The following is a 23,214-nucleotide window of genomic DNA, read 5'->3' as shown; positions in this document are numbered from 1 at the left end:
TGTAACAGGGCTGCCTCAGTGCCACCGTTGCAGAGTCATCCTGAAGCCACACTGGTTTGCACATCATTAATCACCATTATTATACTATTTCCTACATACTGACCTTACATTATTTTGGATTATGAGAGTCGACTGTGTAAGGCATTTACAATTCAAACAACAGATTCAGGGTGTGAGACCGAAAGGGGCCACCAGGTCCTTTAGTTGGTCATCTGCTAGCACAGGCAATAGGGTCATTGGGTTCTTTCAAACACTTGTCCCAGTCTGTGTGAGCGCAAAGTTCACATTGTTGCTTAAAATTCCTGTTTAAACCTCTGGAAACTCATTGGGTGTGCGCAAAGCTTGTTTTACTGCGCTGTTGGCTTTAGACTCTTGGTGTTGAGTCTTCCTTGCTATTCAATCCAGGGAAAATAGCGAGATGAAGTGGTTTGCCACTGTTGCCTGAAAGTCTGCAGCAGAAGTAGGAGTAAGACACAGGTCAGTCCCAGTGCCCTGTGGCCCCCATTGCCTCATGTGGAACGTGTTTCTCGCCACGGACTTCTACAAAGGCATTCTTTGCCTTTCAACTTTGTTTTTCTGTCTGGCTTTCCCAGACACTCTCTATCTGTTTCTTTAGTCTTTCAGGTCTTGTACATCCAATAGGCCAGTGAGACAAGTAAAAGATTTTTAGGGAGCTGTGTCATTAGTGTGTTGGGCATTGCAGTTTTTCTTGAACAAGGGATAGTGCAGAGAGCTGTACCTTTATAGGCTTCTTTGGCAGAGCAGACACCTGCTGTGTATCTAATTCCTTGGTTTTCACTTGTCCAGGATAAGCATCTTGTAAAGAAAAGGGGTTAGTGTTACAATCACGTATTTGTTTCAGAACATACAGTAGCAGCACAAAGTTTGAGTAGGAACAACAGTTTGGAACAGGGTATGTTGGCCTGAATAAAGTACAGTCATTATGGTAACAGCAACAGACTTGTCCCTGTGTGAAGTTCTGAGATGCAGAACCAATAAAATATTTTTAGCGGTCTGATGAGTTGATTTGAAACGTAGAATCTCAACTGCTTAAACCAGTTTCTATGACAGCCCAGATCAGAGTGTTAGCATTAGGGAGAATAATGTTAGCATAGGCAAGCAATGGTCGCCTTCTGGAGATAAATAACAAACACGTGGATGTTCTTAAACATGGGCTTTTGCAAAGCTTTGATTTTAATACTAAATGAAAATCACATGCTAGAATTTTTGTGCTTTGGAAAACATTTAATTTTTTCCTAAACCATTTTTTAATCCATCAGAAGCATTAAACTGAAGACATTTTTGAATGTGGAACATGTTTTTTGATACTAAATTAAATCCTTAAAATGGACATAACTGGAAACGTAACGGGCCTGTTTTGCAGTATTTTCGTGAGCTAGCATTTCTGCATATAAATACGTACCAAAGATAATCCACATATAATATGCAAAAAAACTTCTCCTTGATGGGATTAAAATTAAAGCAGACCACATTTCCCATAAAATCTCAGAATTCAGATGTAGGTTTTGATATTTAGCAGCTGCTGTTTGATTTGAACAAGAGTGCAGTCTTTGCCAGATGTGACATATTAACTTAGCTAATATGAATAATGAGTCTCGGTGTATACGTGCAAATAAGATTCATTAGTGTTTATGTAACATATGGGAGATATTAAAATACTTAACCTAGGAAGAGTTAGAAAAAGCAAGCATAAGAATTTTAGTTGTTTAGTTGGCTTAAGCCCTGTATCATTTTATAATTAGGTAAGTAGACACTTCAGGCCCTCATAACCTGTAATGCAACACATGATTGTTTGATTTGGAAAAAAAAAAAAGAAAAAGATAAAAGGCCTTGTTGTATTTCAGGAGCAAACCGGGCTGGAGTGTGCATGTCACTGTTGGATCAGTAGCCAGGCTTTTCTCTGCCGGAGGTCCGGTTTTAAATCTGATTGAGCTGCTGTAGTTCTTTATCTTCAGTGCCTATCCACGGCAGGATGCCTCAGCTCTCGGTTATTCCTCCAGAGGAGAGGCCTCAACTGAAGTTAGAGAGGTGTGTTACAGGCCACCTACATTGCTCTGTTTTCAGTACCTCCAGCAGTAATACATCTACATTTTTATAAGTACTAAACATCATCCCCCACAAAAAAGTTGTTGACCAAGGAAGCTCTTTTGTTTCCTTAGAGCTGTTTGATTTATGTTCTATATTTGTATATGTGATGGCATATGATGAAAGTGAGTCATCATCTTTTGGTGTATCTCAGTTTAGAAGGTGGCCTGATACGACAGCAATGTCACCCACCTAACTTGAAGGACAAAACAATTTCACTCATCTCTGATGTCAAAAATGTCTTTGCACAACAGCTAAGTGAAATCTCTCTCTTGCGTATATCATGCATGTTTTAAAATAAGAATTCTATTTTGTTATAGTAATACTGAGACAAATATTATTGGTTTCCCAATGTACAGGAGTTACAATTTCTTAGTATTGCGGGTACCTTGTGAGAAAGAAGGAAATAATGAGTGCTGTATTAAAATCTTCTAAAGATTGAAAATATCCTGGAAAAGGCTGTGATGTTAGGCTGGAATTCCCCATTATTGGAACCAAATGACTAAACCTGGGATTTTACAGTTGCCAGTCCTTTTGCTTTTACAGCCTACACGTACTAGACCTGGTGAGCAGCTCTTACGTCCATGGGACTTCAAATTCATCCTTCAAGAACTTGAGATTTTCTGTCTGGACGAATTCAAAAGAAAGACGACACATTTGTGAGGCAAAAGGTTGATAGGTTAACAAAATAATAATTAAACAGAGGCTAACAGGCTTAGGGCTGTGATGTTAGAAGGCTGGACACAACGGCATTTGGGGGCAGGTAAACTGAATAGTGTAGATAAGGTCATTGGAGGTGTTAGGTAGGGTTTGTGCTATAGTTACCTGATTTATCGCATGAATTTCACCATTGTGGTATATATAAGGGTGTGTCTGTATGTGTACAAGCATATACTTGTGCATACAAGAGCCCTGTAAATGTTTTCATGTACATGTATTCATATATATAACCTGGAAATATAGGTTACCCTTTAAGAAAAAGGATGCAGTGCTTTATTAATTGCTGGAAACAGGACTGCATTGTTTTTTTGCTGAGAGTCCCATGATTAACTTATTTCTTTTCTCTATACATAATCACAAAGTAACCTGCAGACAAGTTTCAGTGACTTAATAGCTGCTGAGAAGACAGCATGTCTAAGCTTGCAAGAGAATAAACTTCGCTGGAGAGAATGCAGCTGGATTTGTAGCTGCAGCGAGCCACTTCGGAAACTTGTCCCAGCTTGATCGAAAATTGCTTTCCCCGTTAGGTGGGAGGAGGTTTTTCTTTGCTGTTAGGTTTCTTTTTTCACCCACCTCATGCTGTTTACTCACCAGCTGAACCCTGATAAGATTTTATAAAGGGAAGAAGTCCCAAGCAAGAAATTTCATCATATTCAAAACATAAAAGGATAGAGAGGAGATACTGTTACTAATATGATAAGTTCATTGCACTCTTAGTGTCAAGGTCCATTTTAAGGTGGTTTATAAAATTAAGTCAGGTTTTATGATCAGATCAGAAACCAATGTTATGTAGAAGAGAAAAGAAATTTACCCCTTGTTTATCTTATGGGTTTTTTTAATCTGTGTATATATCGAAGCACTGCCATAAGTTTAATCTAGTTGGGAAGTTTGTCTTTAAATTTACAAGATATTTATGCTGTATTTAAAAAGTGAGAACCTTATCTCAAATGTCATTTAGCATAAATTGATGCTAAGTATGAATTTGAAGCAAGAAAAAAAGACACCTACATATTTTACCACCAATCGAATTTTTATTGCAAATTACATACTTGAGCAGCTTCATTCATCCAGCCGAAGTCATTGCAGATGACCTTTTCCTCAGCAGACTCTGTCTGAACAGAATATTGTTCTGCTGTTAATTGTTTTGGACATAGTGTGTGAAAAATCTTAAGGGAGTTGAATTTTGTTGTTCAGGGTTCACAGTACATAATTTTGCTTGCATGTTTACTGCTGGCCTGTCAAAAGTATTTGAAGGAGTAAATTTCTCCCACAGATCAACTAATCATGAAAACAGTGTTGAGGTGTTTGATTGACATAGCGAAGCTGTTAATTTAGAGTGTATCAAGATCAAATGGAAGTTATTGCAATTAGGAAGTGATTGTGTTCTCAGCTGAAATTTTTAAATGCTGCATTTTAGATTTTTGTGCATTTTTATGCTGTCTCATTGGATGTATTAGGGAATTTATATGGTTTGTTACATTTAGATAATTAACGTTCAACACAACTTCAGCACAAATTCTACTTTTTTATAACAGCTGATATTTGACTGATTGTAAAGAGTTGCCGTACATGTAATGTTTCTGTACTCTAAAAGGCTTTGGAGAACAAAAGATTCAGCCAGTCTGAGGTTTTGGTGGTTTATTTTTGTTTTTACAACTTTGGTTCAAAATATTATGGTATCAGGCTAAAGTCTTCCTGCTTATTTCTCTGAGAATGGCTCCTTTATGACATGCTTAGAGGTTCCTGATCACTATATAGTTCTGATCCAAGGTTTGTATGTATGAAGTTGTATTCAGTATATCATATCTCGTAAGACCTTCTTTGGTACCATGGTGTGGCACAAATGTTAGAGTTGGTATTTTCATATCCATAGTCCTTGAATCTTAATGGCTCAGTTATTCTTGAAAGCCACATTTTTCTCCTAAGTGTTCTTAGAAAAAATTGTGGTATATCAAAAAGGAATGCTTGTTCTCTCTATTGCTTTCTCTTTTTAAAATCTATGTTCAGGCATATGGTACTGACAGATGACAAACAGATTCTAGAGGGCAAAAGGCTTCTCATGTCCCTAAAATTGTGGGCACAGGTCTGGGGGTGAAACAGGCTGGCTTAGTTGAAAAAGCTGTGGATACTTGATGAAGCCTTAGCCCAGTAATAGTAATTTTTTTCTTTGGATGAGTTGAGCAATTTTCTCATGGCTTCAATACTTCTGTCCCAGCGCTGAGGCTGCTGTTTCTCATTTTTTTCATGAGCATGATCTACTCGTATGCAGCTGTCAAGGAGTAGTTTCCTCCAGGTTTAGTCCTTAAGTTTCACCTGCACACTCAGGTGTCTGTGGCCTGATACTAGCTTCTCTCCTTATTCAGAGCTGTAGAAAACAAGCAAGCAGAAGCCTCACATTAAAAATAGTTCTGAGCTGATAATGCATCTCTTTGGTCTCACTGAAGAGAAGTAGCGTAGAGGCCATTAGCCAAGTCCTTGGGGATGCTTACTGAGACGCTCTCTCCAATTGACCCTTTGGCATACAAAAGTGCACCCGACGGGGACAGGCTGTGCGGGGAAGCAGTTTAGTTCTCTGTCCTGGAAGGGAGATCGCTGTGGCTGAATTTCTTCCAGATTTTTTAGAAGATTAGAAAATACTGGGGGTGGGTGGGGTGTGGGCGCTGATTGTAAATTTATGATAATAGTAGTAAAGACAAATCCAGTAAGTTTATGTGCTTCCTTGGATTACTCATACATCCTACCTTGGCTTTATCTCCCTTTTGGCTCGCGAGCTTTTATTCCTCCTACTATTTATTAAGGAATGTGAAAGTGATCAGTGTTCCAGAAACTAAAAGGTAACGTGCATCTCTCTTAGATTGTTTTATTCTGCAGCCACCTGACAAAAGATGCATTCAAATGTATGCTGTAACTAGTGCTTCTGTGACCCAAGCAGGAAAATTAGGGTTGTAATTTTCCCCAAATTTGGGAAATATTTTTTAGATCCAGTATTTTTCCATGGATACAGTGCACTTTTCCATTCCTGACAGCTAGCACAGATCATGCTGTTTTGCGTGGCCAAGAGATGTATTTGGATGTATTTTTTTTCATAAGTGAGCCAGCCTAGCTATGGCACTTAGATAGGGGGTGTTAATTTTTTATTTTTTTTTTTAATTGTTGAAGCATTGTGCTTTGTTATAAACAAAAGATGGTTAGAGATGAGCAAATAGCGTCTAGTGCAAGGGAAGGGGTTGGTGAACACATCAAGGTTCATGCTTTTAACCAAGCGGGAAAAGATAGAGCTCCTGTTTTTCTTCCCTCGGCTGTTCCAGTTCTCTCAGCAGTCTGACTGCCTTCCCATGTGACATTTTCACATTGCATTTCTAGGTCAACAGTGACAAAACTAGCATGCTTGTGCCCAAATTGATCATCTCAGTCTGCTGTACTCCACATGGCTTTCACATCCATCTTTGCCGTAGTCTGTGTTTGAATTTCAGAAGAGCCTGTCAGCTTTGCATTTCCTCAGGTCTTAAAAAACAGAGACGGCTCAGCAGGCGCACGTTAACTTCTCATGTGTCTTGTCCTACTCCAAGCATCTGGGAGTAGGAGAAAAATAGGAATGAGCTTTGCAAATAGATGAGAGTGACGTGGGAAATGTCAGTATAATATCAGTGTCGGTAAGGGAGGTGATGCATTTGCTTAGATTATGAAAAAATTGGCCAGATTAATTCTTCCAGAGAAGAACTGCCGACTGCTGGACATTTGTGGGCACCTTCTGGTGGGTGTTCTCCTACTCTTTCTCCTTCACGTAGGTGAGAAAAAAACAGCGCAGTTGGGTTCATGAGCATCTTTCTGGAGGCCAGACAAAGGGACCACTGCAGAGAATTACCTTTAAGGGCATGACTTCTTTCTTTAGTTGATAAAGTTATAACCAAAGGTGGTTATAACCGCTTTGTTATAACTGAAAGATGGTCAGAGACAAGTGTACCGTGTCTACCGCAAGGGACAGGGCTGGTGAACTGCCCATCCCTCCCATTCCTCATAAGCACTGCTCCTCAGGGCCTGACTGTTTTCTTTCCCGGGTGCTGTGCCTGTGCCTGCTGCCCCCACGAGTGCCACCACTTTGGGAGGACACTGCAGGGCCCCCGCTCCAGCCTGCCGCCGCCCTGAGCTCCGCGGGAGGTGAAGCGAGAGGCCGGTCACCTGCGCTTGCACGGCCTTTGGGTGCACGGAAAGGTGTCGCTGAGCAGGTCCTTGCTGGGGACTCTGGCGGGCCTGGGGCTATAATTCCAGGTGTTCAAAATCCTGGAACCAGCCATTGTCCTGGCCAGGCTAAAACTGGGTGTGGAGGGCAGTGAAGAACCAACGATGTGGGTAGAGGGACAGAGGTGAAGGGCAGAGCCGGGAAAGAGAGGAAATCTGGCACTCAGAGCTGGGTTTCACGCTAAGCCTGGCAATAGCAGAGGGATGAGCGGTTGCAGATCTCAGCTGTGTAATTTTCTGTTTTTCCTAACACAGCTAGTTTTAAACGAAATGAGGTGAATGACTAATTTTTTAATTTAATTTTCTTGCGCTTAGTTTCTCCCCATGACTGCAAAGCTACCATAGATGATGATGCTATTTTAAAAATTCTGTAGGTTTGCAGATAAGAATATATTTCTGATATGGCTTTCTTTTGGCTAATGAAATAGTAGCTTACACGTGAGTTGCTATTAATGGCACATGAAGTAATGACACACAATTCAATTATTCTACTAGACAGAGAAACACTTAGACACATCTGTAAGATATTTCTGAATCTAGGCGTCAGTGTGGGTGATTGAAAATACACTATTTGTGCATGTTTCTTCAAACAATTACTGTGGAAAATATTGTGGCATTGTAGTTAAAAGCAGGGGGGGTTTAATGGTAATAGCTGTAGAGGGAAGAGAATTCCCGAGGAGAAATGCTCTTCTATAATCCTATGCTAATCTTCCCGACAGAAAGCAGAAGAGGAGGAGCTTGTCCTCACACCTGATGGCACCAGGGAATTCCTGACATTTGAAGTTCCACTGAATGACTCTGGATCAGCTGGACTTGGCGTGAGCGTCAAAGGTAACCGGTCAAAAGAAAACCATGCCGATTTAGGAATCTTCGTCAAGTCCATTATTAACGGTGGAGCAGCATCCAAGGTAAGAGGGAACATCTGTGTACTTTGGTCTTCCTTGGTTTTCCATAATGCTGTTTTGAAAATAACCACAGATTCAAGAATGAGATTGCTCTATAACTAGCTTTTTCCAATTACACCATCAGAGGTGATATTTAGATTTCTACTCAGATTCACATGTTTGCTCATCCCAGGATTTAAACAGCCCTTACAGATTCTGAGGAAGGATACAAGCCATCTCTGGTACCGTTCAATTAGTATGCTATTTGCGCAAACAGGTTGTGATAATAGCTTGCAGTCCAAAACTGTAATTGGAACAGACATTTCCTACAATGGCTGCAATGGAAGCTATTATACAAGTGTTCATTTGGCCAGAAACTATTAGAACTAAGCATAGTTGTTTGATTATTTTTCTTTTGTTTTTTTCTTCTCTCCAGCAGACTAAACTTTTGTGCATGTTTTGCGTAACTAGCTATAAACTTTACTTTTCCAGGATGGCAGGCTTCGAGTGAATGATCAACTAATAGCAGTAAATGGAGAATCATTATTGGGCAAAACAAATCAAGATGCTATGGAAACCTTAAGGAGGTCCATGTCCACTGAAGGAAACAAACGGGGAATGATTCAGCTTATTGTGGCGAGACGAATAAGTAAATGCAATGAGGTAATATGCTTTTGATAACGGGACTGGGAGTTTTTACTTCTAAGGTATTTGTATTTATAGGAGATGTCACGTTTCCTCTGAGACCTGGAAAATAATATTTGAGAAGCTAAAGAAAGAGAGAATTACAAAATGATCTGAATTTCAGTGTTAGACATGCTAACCTTATTGCCGATCAATAAAGTTTTCCTTTTGAGATTTTCATCAATAAATAACAGGAAGCACTGAATAAAACTATATTGATTTTGTAATTGGATCCCACTGTTTACGTGATTTTTGTTCTTTGGAGTTTTTTATGTAGGTCTATTGAATCTTTTGTTTATAGAGTTGTGTTGACTGACTTGCTTCTTTGTCACTTTTAAGTTTTTTTAATTAAGTGTAGAGCTTTTACATTTCATTATTATATTTCATCTAAGCAATTGAACATTCCATGTAAAGATTCTGCAAAACTTGATGCAAATTATTCTGTTATTTTGGATGTAAAATATGTTGTGTCTTGGCCTTCATTGCAGGGAATTATGAAATACTGAATTCAGGGTGAAGTGGTGATTCTTTTTCTGCTATTTGCAACTTCTGTCTCCTCCAGTGCAATGTTAATGTGTTAATGTTTTGAAACATATTAATGGTTTCTAATAGTTTATCTTCTAGACTAATGTAAAATATGCTATATAGTAGGAATATGTGGGCATATGATACTGAGAAGGACTGCAGATGCTGTGGAGAACTGAATTAGACTTCAAAATGATTTTGACAAATTGGAGGAATGCACTGAGTTAAATAGGGTGCAGTTGAATGATGGGTCAGGGAAGCATCTGTTCTTACGACATCTAGAAGTCATTCTTTCATTCTTGTTAACACCGGTAAGGTCTTATTGGGAATGTTATTTCTTGAGCATCATGCTTCAAAAATGATGTGCAAAATTGGTTTAGTACTGCTGATCCTGCCTAGGGGGGAAAGGAATGGTGTGGTTTTTAATGCATAAAATTGATCTTTAAAAAATTCCAGTCCATAGTGAATTATAAAATCATGTTTGAAAAAGACATTAGCCTCTCTAGAAGTCTTAAGTTCCTCTTGATTCACTGCTTATACATAGCTTTCATACACATACACACATGTTTATATATACACACTGCTGGAAAGCCAGCTTGGATGCACATGGTTTCTCACTTGGTGTTGAAGGAATTCTGGTCTTTTCGTATTTGGTGATGTTCTGTTCTAGCCTTAATTCTGAACTTGGACTCCAGACTGTTCTTTGGAGACTGTTCCTTATTCCTACCTAATTTCAGATGCATTTCATATGCTACTAAATAAAAAGGGTGAAATATTTTAGATTATTTCTGTGTTGAGTATAATTTTTTCGAAAAGGATGTAGACGGTGTTCACTCTTGTTTTAGTGAAAGTCTTCTAGATCAAATATATCAAGACAGTGTTTGTAAACATGATGGAGCAAATCCAGCGATGATGAACCAAAGACATTGCTCCTTAAATCCGATAGAATTTTTGCTTGTTCAAGTTAAGATTAGTTTGGTGCCCCACATCTGTTTGACATTTAGTGTGATGTATATTGCAGAAATCACATGGCAAAAAAAGCACAGCTCAGTCTACAGTATGTGTGCTCCAAGATGAAAGAACGGATGTTAGAACCAGATTTAGATACACTGAAATGTATCTGTAGAGGGAGCAGGATGGGGAGCTGTGTCTGTCTGGGCCTACTATACAATTTTTTATGCATTTTCCCAAATCCTTAGTAAGCTAGTGAGATGAGCCATAATCATTTGGGAAAGTGATGATATGCAATTATTGATGTAGTGATCATGTTTACAAAATAATTTTTGTAAGTATTTTTTCCTGAGGAATTACTGCTTTCGTATATCTAAAGGAAATACGATGTATATACTGTTTGCATATTTTAATATGATGAAAGCACAACTGGCATGGACATAAAGCTATTTACCTGCTGAGCTGGCAGTATTCAAGAAACCAGTTTTCTGAAAGTCTTGCAATGCCTGGACTTCAATGAAATGAAAAGTGAAGAGAGAATTATTTTTTTTTTTTTGACACTTTGCAATTAAACTCTACTTTTTTACCCAAGAATTGGACGGTTTTAAACTTTAAATATTCTTAATCTGATATAATACTAATAAGCTATGATAATATTATTTATGTATCTTGCATGAATACCATATATGAGTGTGGTATTCAGTTAGCTTAGTCCCTAAGTGATGGATGTGTGGACTAAGGCCCAGTTGGAGAGCAGCATTGTGCAACAGAGCATTGCAGTGTTATTCACTTTCCCATGGAGCATCAGATACTGGCCGTGTCTGGCAGCCTCAGCTATATTATGCTTAATTCAGCAATGTAGATTACTTAGATGCAGTGGTACGCAAGTTGTCCCCTTCAAGTATTCCTGTAGCTGCCACCCAGCCTAGTATACAGTCTCAGCAAAGATTTTTAGTATTAGAACAAAAAATAAATTACATCTGACTGGCAGCAAATTCAGGAGCTTGCAGATTAGAAGTAAAAGCTCAGAAGGGCAGACCCTATCTTGATAAATCACACCTTTTACTAGTGTAGAATTGTAGAATCGTAGACTTGTTTAGGTTGGAAAAGACCCTTAAGATCATCGAGTCCAACCATTAACCTAACACTGCCAAGTCCACCGCTAAACCATGTCCCTAAGTGCTACGTCTGCACTTCTTTTAAAATCCTCCAGGGATGGTGACTCAACCACTTCCCTGGGCACCTGTTCTAATGCTTGACAAACCTTTTGGTGAAGAAATTTTTCCTAATATCCAGTCTAAACCTCCCCTGCCGCAACTTGAGGCCATTTCCTCTCATCCTATATGCAGCCACCTGACAGAAGAGACCAGCACCCACCTCACTACAACCTCCTTTCAGGCAGTTGTAGAGAGCGATAAGGTCTCCCCTCAGCCTACTTTTCTCCAGACTAAACAACCCCAGTTCCTCAGAAATGGGGTTTTACTGTTTTTTCTTAAAGACAGAAAATAAATGTTTACCTTTTGAGAAAGTATTTTCCTGGTGTTTTCTATGCTTTTCTCTCTCTTTTGGTTCTCCAAAGGAGTCACCATAAAATAACAGCAACAAAAAAGATCCTGTTCAACTGATTTCTTTCCTGTGCTGATTCTGCATTATATGTGCTCACTTTATGGACAAAAATATAGCTTACACTCTTGTTAGTCTTGCAGAACCAGAGGTAAGTGGAACGAGCTTGATTATATTCCCTTTGTGCATCGCCAACATGTGTTCATTCTGCTCCATTCCTGTGGCATGGTCAGTCCTGCATCATGATGTGAGGTCAGGACTCGGTGCCCTGAGATTCCCTGCCATGCCACAGAGCAGCTACAAGTGTTTCGGAAGGGGAATCTGTACAAGGGGTGATAATGCCAATGTTCAACATATGGATGACAAAAGCATTTGCTATCTGGATGTTAAAAAAACAACAGCAAAAAGAACAAAAAGAAGAAGACTTTTTTTTCCCTGTAGCTTCCAGTCCAGTGATAGTTTTGCATTTGCGAAATCAAACTGAGTTCTTTTGAGATAGATAGGCAACCCAGTCTGCTTTTTTCTTCAGTAAAATTGAGTTTGAATTGGATTTTAAGAAAGTTAGTAGTATGAATACTGTTCTTTTGTTTTTAATATTCATTTTCAAAATCAGCCCTAAGAATTGCGGGGGGGGGGGGGGGGAGTCATTTGACAGCATGGTTCTGCAGAGTGCCATTTCTCTGTGTTTCAATTCACACCTGAGTTTTCATGTGCTTTTTGTATTTGGGTTGCTGTCTAGAAGAGAGGACGGCTCAATCTCTGTTGTCCTGGGTTTAGAGAGGCAGGGACAGTTGCGTCCAATGTGCTGCAGAGGAGCTGTTTCTTTGTCAGAAGGCTTCAAAAGTCGAAGTCTACTTAACTTGATCATGAAACTGTTTCAAAAATTTGTGAAGTGACCTCTGATACTCCTTTTTCATGCCAGCAGTACTCATTTAGCTTCACCAGTTCTCATGTTGTAGACTAAGCCTCCAAAGCAATTATAGTAACAATAAAAATGTACATAAACACCATAAGAGTATTATCTTGTCTTCAGAGAGGTAGTGAGGAGATCATTTACATCATCAGCACTTACGTAACTGTAAGCTCAAAAAAGACCACAAAGTTCCCAGAAGGTAAAAAGCATTTTAATGCTGTTGTGGTTTTACTGAACAGAAGAGTTGCCTGTAGAAAGAATTTTCATTGACTCACCAGGAGATAGAGCATAATCTATCCAGGTTTTTGAGTGAATTATCTTGTAGTAAATATTGATATAAGCATGGAGTGAATGGTAGTTATGAATGAGCTCCAAGCCAAAACTGTGTATCTGAGTTTTTCTCCTGCTTGCATTACGTCTACACAGAGTACAGTAATATAGTTAATTCTGTAAGCTGCACTACTACAAAGCTTGCATAGCTTTGTTTAATATCTCAGCCACTCCAGAGAAAATCACACAGAATATTTGATGGATGCTGTTAGATTAATGTAACAAAAACATTTAGTCGGGGATTTGGATATATCTTAAGTTCCACCACCCCCCCACCCCCCCTTTCAAAAAAAGTTAAATATACTGTTCTAATCTATGTTTTCAACTTTCAGCCTTGCCCTCTGTGATCAGCATTGTGTGTTGACTCTTCAACTTTCCTATATAAGCACAGAGACACTTTAAGGTACATTTCCAGAGTTGTGCAGACAATGGCAAAAATGGGAAGAATAACAATAGTATTGACTTGATACTCATATACAGCCAGTATTTAACACCTCAGTTTTAAGAAGATGTGGCCATCAGCTTTTTAGATCTTTAACTCGGGCTTGACAGTTAAGATTTAAGGAGAAACACTGGAGCTCCTTGTGCCATGTTCTGTTAATTAGTGATATTTTTATGATTAGCCTGTATGGGCAAAGAGCTGCTGGCTGTATGGCTGTAATGCATACATAGCGCGTAGGCACGACTGTCAGGCAGATCCGTGCAGCTGGAGGCAGTATGTGCTGATTCAAGAAAATAAAGGTAATTGTTACTTTTGGAATTCTGCTCTTTTCAGTCCTGCAACCTGGACAGCTTAGAGGCACAGATTGCTTGTCTGCACTCTGTTCATGTCACACGCAGGCAGCACTTGTCTGCCATTAAGAGAGAGAGCATCACCATTTTCCTCAAAATGAGAGATTTCAAGGGTTTTTCTTGTCTATCTCCCTTTTTTGACAGAATTAATGTCTTGCCAAACCTGCCTGAAATGAAGGGTTTCAAATGATTAGCAGATCCCTACATTTCTTTCTGCATGCCTGTTCATCTTTGCTCCAGTTGCTGAGTTGAAAATGGAGCAAACCATGAAGCAAAGAAACAGTCATGAATTCAGACCATGTAAGGACCTAATCAACTGTTTAAATAAAATGACTGGTAGACAGATCAGTGAGAGAGACTTTGCAAATGAGTGGTTTCATTATAGAAGAAAGGAAACAAGCAAACATCTTTTTTTTCTGGTATGTGTGGTAGTATAAAACATTAAGCATCATTTTTCCCTGCGTGCATTACCTAGTTACCTATTTTGAAATTGATATAACAGGTTTCTTTTTTTTTTTCTTTTCTTGCTAGATTAGTTTTGTGATGACCTTCTGGAGTTCATTTAACTACCAAAAAGGCTTTAGCACCTTCTCCAAACACAATGCTTTCACTGTTTGCTCCCTTCTCCAAGTCACTGATAAAGCTGCTCATCAGCCTAAGCTGTTCCCAGCTGTGATCCGTGGGGGAACCTACATCTGGCTCTTCACCATCCTGAAGACTGATCTTGTGTCCAATCCTTTAGTCAGATTTCAACCCAGAAAATGAAACCTTAGTCCAATCCCATGAAAACTTAGTTTCTTTAATGCCTTTGATATGAAGCCTTGGTAGAGGCTTTTTGAAAATGTAAATACATCATGTCCGTTTTATTGCCAGAGAGTTCAGTGGCACCTTAGTGCAACTCCAGCATCCCAGTGAGGCAGGATTTTCCCATGAATGTCTGCCTTCTCCACGGACCCATGTCTGTCATGCTCAGTGATCTTACTCTTTATTGTAGATGCCACCATTTTATCTGGAAGGAGGTCAGATGCCTCGTCTGTAGTTCCCAAGATCCCCTCTAGGTATACAGGCAACCCCCAGTCCTCTGGCACCGTGGCCATTTGTGAACAGTATGTTGAACGTTTTGGCCAGCAGTTATGCAATTTCATGTTTGAGTTTCTTCAGGGCTTTTGGGAGAACGCCATCCAACCTGGGTGACACGTTAACTTCTCACATAACCTATTTGATCTAATGCTCGTGTGTATTTTCTTCTGGCTGATCTCACTCCTCTCCTTATTTGCTACAAAAATAGGATCAGGTGTGGAAATCTCCCTGATATCTTCAGCAGTAAAGACCGAGGCAAAGAAAACTTTGAGCTTCCCTACTGCAGACTTGTCCCTCAGTGCCCTTTTCACTCTTGCCATCAAGGGATCCAACTGATTCCCTGTGTACCTTCTTACACCTGAAATCTTTGGTGAACATTTTACCTTCAGTCTGAGCATTCTGAAGGGTGCTGTCAAAATTCTTCCTTCTTCCTCTCAATTTCTTGGGCCGTATTGGTGAGTTTTTTAAATTGTGGCACATTTTCCCTGAGTTTCTAATACAGGACTTGTTAATGGTGTCCTCTTACACCTCTGGTGGTCTTTTTGGTGCATGATTTTCAGTGTACTTAGGTAAACTTCTAATAGTAAACTTCCCAAGAAATATTTTTAAAATGTAGTTGTTGGGAAAGTATGTACATGGGTTTCTATTTTGTAGTATCTTGTGTCTTCTGTTCTGCCTTTCTACCTGTCCCCATTTATTTTGACTGACTTTTTTCTCCTTTATCTGTTTTTTCATCGTTGGTATCAACTTACAAGCTCCATCTTGGTACAGGTTCCTCGCCATACCCCATAACCTACCATTTAAGTACATTTTGCACAGTTGTGGGGGTTCCCTCCCACCATTCTGGAAGCATTTTTTGTCTTCTCCTTGCCTTTTAACATTGTCAGAACAAGAATGCAGTATTTTGTAGAAACACTGTACTAATTTTACATTTAGTAGTGTATGATTGTGCATGTAAGTCAAACCTGACCCTATAACTGGCTATTTACCTACATTTTTGCATCTTGCAAAGTCTGCCCCTAAAGCAGGATCCCAACTTGGGTGGTAACAAAGAAAAACATATTTAATATTGGTAGTAGTATTGTAAAAGTATCTCTGTTGAAAAAGGAATCTGAAGCCTTTTGGTCATCTTAGCCACAGTACACAGATAAGAAAGGAAAAGGAAAGCTTGGAGAATAATTGTGTGTGATAGAAGGAGCTTCAGTACCCTGGATGCAGCATAATATTGTGTACTGGCTTCTTTAAAATCCATAATGCTTGCATGCCAGTATTTGGATAATTTACTTTCTGAAGGAAAAAAGGAGTCTGATTATTGTTTCTTTAAAAAAAAATGTTTATGCTGTGAATATTTTGGCAATGTTCTTGTGCATAAACTTTTTTCATATTTATGTGCATAACTTCAGATAGGATGGATGGTGGTGTTTAAGTAAAAAGGACCGCATTCGTTGTCCTTTTATCATCTAGATAAGCAGCAGCTGGGCTAGTTAGTACAGACAGTGCTTTAGCAAACAGCTGGTTCTTATCTGAATGACAAAGAGCTAGGGTAGAGACCTTTTTTATTTAAAAAAAAATATATCTTGTTTCTATTTTTATTTTAAGAGAATGGAGAGAAAAGGAGCTACAGGCAATATCTGTAGCATGTGAGGTTTTATTGCATTTTGATGAATATGATCATTTATTATAGATCAGTGCTAGGACCCAGAGAGGGAACTCTCTCTTTTCAGCCTGGAGAGGAGAAGGCTCAGGGGGATCTTACCAGTGTCTGTAAATACCTGATGGGGGGCGGGGGGGAATAAAGAAGACCGAGGCAGACTCTTCTCAGGGCTGCCCAGTGCCAGGACAAGAAGCAATGGGCACAAACTGAAATGCAAGAAATTTCTTTTAAACGTAAGAAAAAAAATCTTCTTCTAAGAGGGAGGGTGGTCAACCACTGGCACAGGTTGCCCAGAGAGGTTGTGGAGTCTCTGTCCTTGCAGGTATTCAGAACCCAACTGGACAAGGCACTGGGCAGCCTGCTCTTGCTGACCTTGCTTTGAGAAAGAGGTTGGACTAAATAATCTCCAGTGGTTCCATCCAACCTCAACTGGTCTGTGACTCTGAACTGTCACACCAAGAAGTGCTCCTGTTAGGAGCAGCTATTGATAGGAAGTATGGGGTTCAGTTGCTGCCTAGCTTGCTTTCCTTGCCAGGCCATTAATGAAGATCAGGGATTCGTACATCTTTGTTAATATTGCCTGCTCTTTATCAGTTAATCAAATTAAATTATATGGGATAGCACTGATGCTGGCTAAGGGAAGGAACTGGAATGTGTAATTCAAGCTCTTTATTAGAAATGCATCAGGAAGAACAAGTCTTTATTTGAACTGCAATATTGCTTTGGACTGTCGGTCTCTTTGTCTTGCCCACAGCACAGTTTCCAAATTCAATGTATTTTTTCTTACACAAACTTCCTGTTAACAATGTAAGGAAAAGAATTCTTTTTTTGTGAAAGCCAGTTCTGTAATTCCTGTCTAATTTTTGCTATTTTATAAAAGGCATTGTATCTTCTGTAAAATATTTGTGTAGTTGGCTGTCGATGCCTTTGTTTAAACCCATCTTTTGAGATGCTAATTAGAAATGGAAAAAGTTTCCCCCATGAAAATGATAAAATACGTGATTCACTTTACAAACACGGCCATCTAAACACAACGCTCCTGCTGTTTCTTCTATTTCCCCTGTACTTTACTGCATTACCAGGAGTGAATTTTTATGTATTTCTCTGATGCAGAGCTTTCTTCTTGTCAGTATCTTTCTGAAAATCTCTTGAGACCTTCCTACAAATTAGTTTGAAAGTTGATGGGTTGTCACATGAAGAAGGACTGTGTGATATGGCTCACTAAAAGCTGGACACTTGTTACATAAAGTCATCAATATAGCACTGGGTGAATAAATCCCAAAGCACTTTGATATTTTCACACCTTATTTAAAGGCAGTGAAATAAAGGTTAGTTCATCATTTAATGCCTTTATCGTGCAAGTTTAAGCTCTCAAGCAGTGTAATGTTGGTGTGCTTTTTTTCTTACGGTGTTTCAGAATTTAACATTTCTATTCTTTTTGAATTTGCCTTAGATTCCATTATAACAGAAGCTACAAATATTGTTTAATTTACTTTTCAGTAAAGCTGTCAGTTGTAATCTGCAATTTAAAAAACCTAATAAAACAAATCCTCATTTCACAATTTAAACCTTATTGAGTCTAATTCACTTGCACTGCAAGTTTATTATTCTCCTGCAGCTTGACGTGCCTCCAATTGTAATTGTGTTGACCCTCCGATGCAGTAAATCTCCCCAGTGCTTATCAAACTGGGAGAGATAAGTCTACAATTTGGAACTTCATTAAGTATCTCATTTATATTAAACAGATGATGGCTTTGAACAGAAATAATAATTTTTACAGACTCTGCGACCTCCTGATCGTGGTCTTCTCAACTTTGTAATGCGGCATTTCGCAAACCTCCACCCCTCCGTGTACCGGGCGTTATGCCAGTGCCCGAATGTCAGAAGTCGTTAGTCCATTGGGCTGACTTCAAAGCCTCTGCTGTGGAGACTGTAGCTGAGTGCTTTGTAGCCCCTGAAGCAGATTTTTTTTAAAAAATCTTTCATACCGTACATTTCTTAGTCATCTGGGGATTGCGGGAAAAGTGATTAATAATGGGCAGCTGTTTAAAGAAGAAACAAGGAACAAACATGTTGCTTGTTATTGTAATTCCTGAAACTATAAACTACTCCTCTCATGCTCATTTAAAGACCAGTCCTTGGAATAAGCGTTCCCAGTTCCCAGTAGCTTCAAAGAGTTTGCAGCGTGCTCAGTATCTTGCAGTATCTGGTCCCCACTGTATTTCCATACATATAAAATATATGCCATGGGATTTGTGTAGGGACATTGTTCTTTAGATTTAACTATACGCTTCAGTATGAACAGGCGTGTTGGTGAGAACAGCTCGCGCTTTGATGTGTGAGTTCATATGATTACCCTGCAAAACACATCTATTTTTAAAGGTTTATGTTTTTAAAAGAGCTGTTTTCAGTTCACGCTGTTTAGGTGAATTGGCTTAATGGTCTCGGCAAAGTTCCTCTGGTAGCATTACCAAGTAGCCAGCAGAGTGCTGGAGGTCAGGTGAACCGACAGCTTTAGGGGCAGGAAGGCTGGATGGTGTGAGGGCTGGGTGATGGTGTGGAGAGCCTCTTGTCCCTGCAGTGAGTGTCGGGGTGCTGACAAATTTGGCATCCAAACTGACCGGTGAGCACACAGTTGCTCATTCTCCTCACTCCCAGGGGCTGCGTTGGCAGCCGCAGCAGAGCTGCCCGTGGCTAATGGGGTGGCTAAACCCAGCTAGATGACACAAAATTGTTTTCTTTCCTTGCCTCGCATGGGTGCTGCCTTCGACTGAGCTCTGATTTTCTGGGGCTTACTGAGGAAAACTCAACTTTTCCCTCTCTTTGAAAAATCTGAGAGGCATGCGCAGGAAAACAAGGGGTGTCCAGCTTCTGCAAACCAAGGCTAAGCTGGGAGGTCGCTCAGGGGAGCCTTCTGACAGAAGGCAACTGGGGTGGGGAGGTGGCCGTACATGCAGTCTTTTCCCCTGTGCGTGTGGCCCAGCAGCCTTTCTCCATCGCTTCTTCCACCACCTACTTCATCTGTCTTGTAATGCCGCGGGGAGGTCTGCCTGGAGTTGTGGTGGCAGGGACCCGGCAGCTCTGGGGGTTGAGGGCTGGGCTGGGGGCACCTCGGGTCTTGCCGGTTCTGTTTTTTGTGGCTCTGCCAGGAAGCTGCAGCAGTGCCAGGGATCAGGGAAGCTTCCAGACTGAATGTAGCACGCAGGGCCTCTGAACCCTGCAGTCAGGAAAGGCAGAGCAAAGAACTCATCATCATAAAGGAAAAAAAAAAAAAGTTACTGCAAAGTCTGAGGTCTTTTTTTCTTCTTTCCTGCGGAACTGCAAAATGTTTGAGTGTTGCATATTGGTTACTAATATGTGTGGTGGGGTTTCCTGGGGGTTTCCATGTTGATTACATTTGAAAGCAAATTGCATCACTTCAAAAAGTGCCAGCAGCCCAATTTCAAATGGGGTTCCTGCTCCGTGCTTCTGACAGGGGCCTCGTTCTGACAGGCTGTCAGTGTGGGAAGGATGGTCCAGCTGTCTGCCCGACAGTATTGAAAAAAGCCAAAACTCACTGTTTAAGAAATTATCCAACAAAGAGACAGCAAAATGCAATGGGTTTTTTTCACCAATTTTCTGCTGAAGGATTTGAAATTTGACAGGGCACCATGGGAGGTGCAGTGTAAAGTGGCTTAGAAAGGTGGTCATTAAGCAGAGCTGTCATTGCAAATTATATTTGTCCAGGGTGAGAAGTTCTAGCTCATTTGGTGCCCAGACGGGTCTAGGCCTTAGGCAAGTTGTTACAGTTCCCCCATGCTGCTAAATGGACCCTGGGCGCTAATTTTCCTCTCTCTGTGCAGTTGGAGTCACCTGGGAGCCCCTCTGGGCCAGAGCTGCCCATAGAGACTCTACTGGATGAGCGGGAACGGAGGATTTCCCACTCCCTCTATGGGGGAATCGAGGGTCTCAGCGAGTCGCCCACCAGGAACGCGGCACTGAGTAGGATAATGGGTGAGTCGCATTTCTTCGGCTAATCAGGGCGTGTTTTTGTTCCTCTCTGTGATTCATGGAAGGGCAATTAATGTATTATGTGGGGGAATCGGGGAACATGGAAGTTGCACCGACCAACTTAAAATGTGCCTTAAAATTATTCCACGCAAGCCTTCTCTACAGTTAATGTGAGAAAGAGAGTCAAATGGAATTATAAAGTCAATTTCGTATCCCGTGGCAGGTAGCAGAACAAATGACAGGAGCATTTAAGATGGTTTTTCAGTGTCTAATCTGGGACAAGAATTTATTGGTTGGTCTAGTCTCCATGTTGAGTCTTCATTCACATGAAAGTCAGTGACTCATGGTAATTTATAATTAATTTCAGCATTTCTTCTCCTCTGTTTCAGTCATACTGAAGTACAAAAATAAATAAGGCAAACTTGCATCCATTTATGCTTATTAAAGCATTTCATTAATTTGTTTGAATTTTTGCTTTGCAGGACACCAATTTTAAAACCTCATAACTAATTTTAAGCATCCCTTGTGTAGATTCTGTGCCATACCATCTGCGTGGCCCCAGTGGATAATGAGGTTATTAGCGGTTGCTGTGCAGCAATTCAGCTTCCGATGTACAGAGCTAGGTAATAAAGACTTGCCTTGCCACAGGAGTGGTTGGATTTACTGACTAGGATGGGATTAGTTTGAAAGGATTTTCAAATTTAAACACAAAAAGCAGCTTGATGAAAATAGCACCTGACAGAATTCGCGACGATTGCTTGCCTGAGTTGCAAGTTTTAAACATAAGATATGGCCATTAAATCTGGGACTTTTTTTAGTGTGCTTGACACACACAGAATATATTAGAAGATGCTGCTGTAAACTTGTTAGGAAGCCAGGCTGAATGTAGTTTTTAATTGCTTCAGATTAATTTTTAGCCCTAGAAAATGAAAGTCCACCACTCAGGCTTTTTCCAGTCAGCAGTTTGTATATATATTTCACTCTGTTTTGGGGTTGTTGGGGCTTTTAAAAATTTTTTTCTATTTTGGGGTTTGCTTTTTCGCTGTGGTAGCAGAATAACACTGTTTTTAAACTCTCTGAAAATCCATAAATTTGCTATTTAAGATATTTCTTCAGTTAAGTCTTTTGTCTTTTTTTTTGTGCATTTGGGCAACAGTAATTAGAAATAAATCATGTTCTGTTCTATTGCATTACATTTTGCGCAGCTCAGAAGAAAAATTGTATACCTGAGAATCAAGGAAGCATGAAACCTTTTCACCCAACGTGAACAATTTAATAAACCTATTTGTTGACAAATTTAAAGAATGATAAAATAATTTGAAGTCTTTAGCACTACTCTCCCAGTGAAGGGACTAGTTCTTGTGGCGTCAGTGCTTTAGATAAAACATTTGCAAAGCACTACTTTCTGCTTTTTCCATCAATGTTGCAGAGGATTTACACATAGAGCTCATATAAGCGTTAACGAGTTATCGCTTAAACACCTTGTCCAGTGATGGGAGAAGAAACCCTGAGAGAGCCTGTGTGCATGTGTGTCAGCAATGCAGTTTATTTCCACATCAAAGGAACACAGGACTTGCCATGCCAAATCGAACTAGTGGTTCATCAGTCTGGTATCATCCCTTTAGCAGCAGCCAGTAACTAACATTTCAACAAAAGAAAAAAAAAAAATCTTTCCAAAGCTCTTAAAATCTAATGCTTTTGGATACCTCTGAAATGTAGACGTAGTGAAAAAAATCTGTCCTGCATTTTCTAAGTTTTTTATAACCTGAAGTTGATGTTTTGATTTCCTCTGTTTTTCTGTATTTTTTTCAGAAACCAGGAACTATGTAGAAAATTGGTTGCTTGTGACTTAAATCCATTGATGCTTTAATTGGAAGCACATGGAAAATCAAGTTGTGCCTGAACCTCGTAGTAAATATGATCTAGTCCAGCGTAAATGAAAACTGGTCTTGCCAAGACTAGGTCGTTCCCTTCTGCAATCATGACAGCTTCACAAAGCTGTCATGTTTAAACCCAGTTTTTAGGTAGCAGTCAGTTTTCTAATATGCTATTTTTTCTGAATTAATCGGTACCACTAAGTAAAACTGTAGTGTTTATAATCTTTTGTTGTATTATTGCATGCATGTTTTCTTGCAGTGCCATGTGACAGAGGGTTATTATTACCTGTTGGGAGAGATAGGTAGAGTTCCTTGTTTCAGTGTAGCTAACATTTGTAAGACTCAATAATTTATTATGCAGTGGAATTCCTCTCCTATTAGCATTGATGATGAGAAAAAACACATAACTTTTTTTATTTTCTTGAGAATGTATATGTGGTGTTACATGACTCTTCCAGAGTTTTCCTCCTTTCTTGAAAATTGACCTAAAAGTGAGGATTAGTCCTAAGAACAATCTGGCTGAGGAATACTGGAGGTCTGTACCTTGCCATGCCAATCCTGACCATGAAAACAAGCCAAAAGGAGTGCTTTACGCAGTGCTGATTCCCTTGAGTGCTCTCCCCATATTGAGCGCTCTGATTTACGGGCTCTCTGAATCACCTGATGTCTTTTTATTTACCCCTCAGTGGATTTAACTGTGTAAACTTTTGTACTCTTCGTACCTTGTGGTGAGGAGGTCACAGTTTGATTTCATGTGTGAAGGAATAGGTCTTTCTGCTTCTGTTGCTGCTGGATAAAATTGATGGATTTTGAGTTTTCCTCCTTCCTAAGTTAGACTGTTCAAAAGTGATAATTTCAAGGTCTGGAAAGTGCCTGCTCTTTTTAGTCATTGCTTAAAGTTGAAAC

General features: G+C 39.8%; 1 protein-coding gene across 11 annotated transcripts in view; it reads left to right on the top strand.

Moving 5' to 3' along the window:
• The window catches only part of PARD3 (par-3 family cell polarity regulator), a 461,320-nt gene that overhangs the window by 270,693 nt on the left and 167,413 nt on the right, over positions 1 to 23,214 (top strand). For all 11 annotated transcript variants that reach the window (XM_049798455.1, XM_049798452.1, XM_049798450.1 and 8 more), the window contains 3 exons: positions 7,785 to 7,973; positions 8,442 to 8,612; positions 20,284 to 20,434. In XM_049798455.1, coding sequence (XP_049654412.1) covers positions 7,785 to 7,973; positions 8,442 to 8,612; positions 20,284 to 20,434 — 511 coding nt within the window. The remainder of the gene's footprint in view (positions 1 to 7,784; positions 7,974 to 8,441; positions 8,613 to 20,283; positions 20,435 to 23,214) is intronic.

The sequence above is a fragment of the Accipiter gentilis genome, chromosome 4 (assembly GCF_929443795.1).
Source record: "Accipiter gentilis chromosome 4, bAccGen1.1, whole genome shotgun sequence".
NCBI classification, from domain to species: Eukaryota; Metazoa; Chordata; class Aves; order Accipitriformes; family Accipitridae; genus Astur; species Astur gentilis.
The sequence above is the reverse complement of the archived record's forward strand: the minus strand, read 5'-3'. Positions and strand labels throughout refer to the sequence as shown.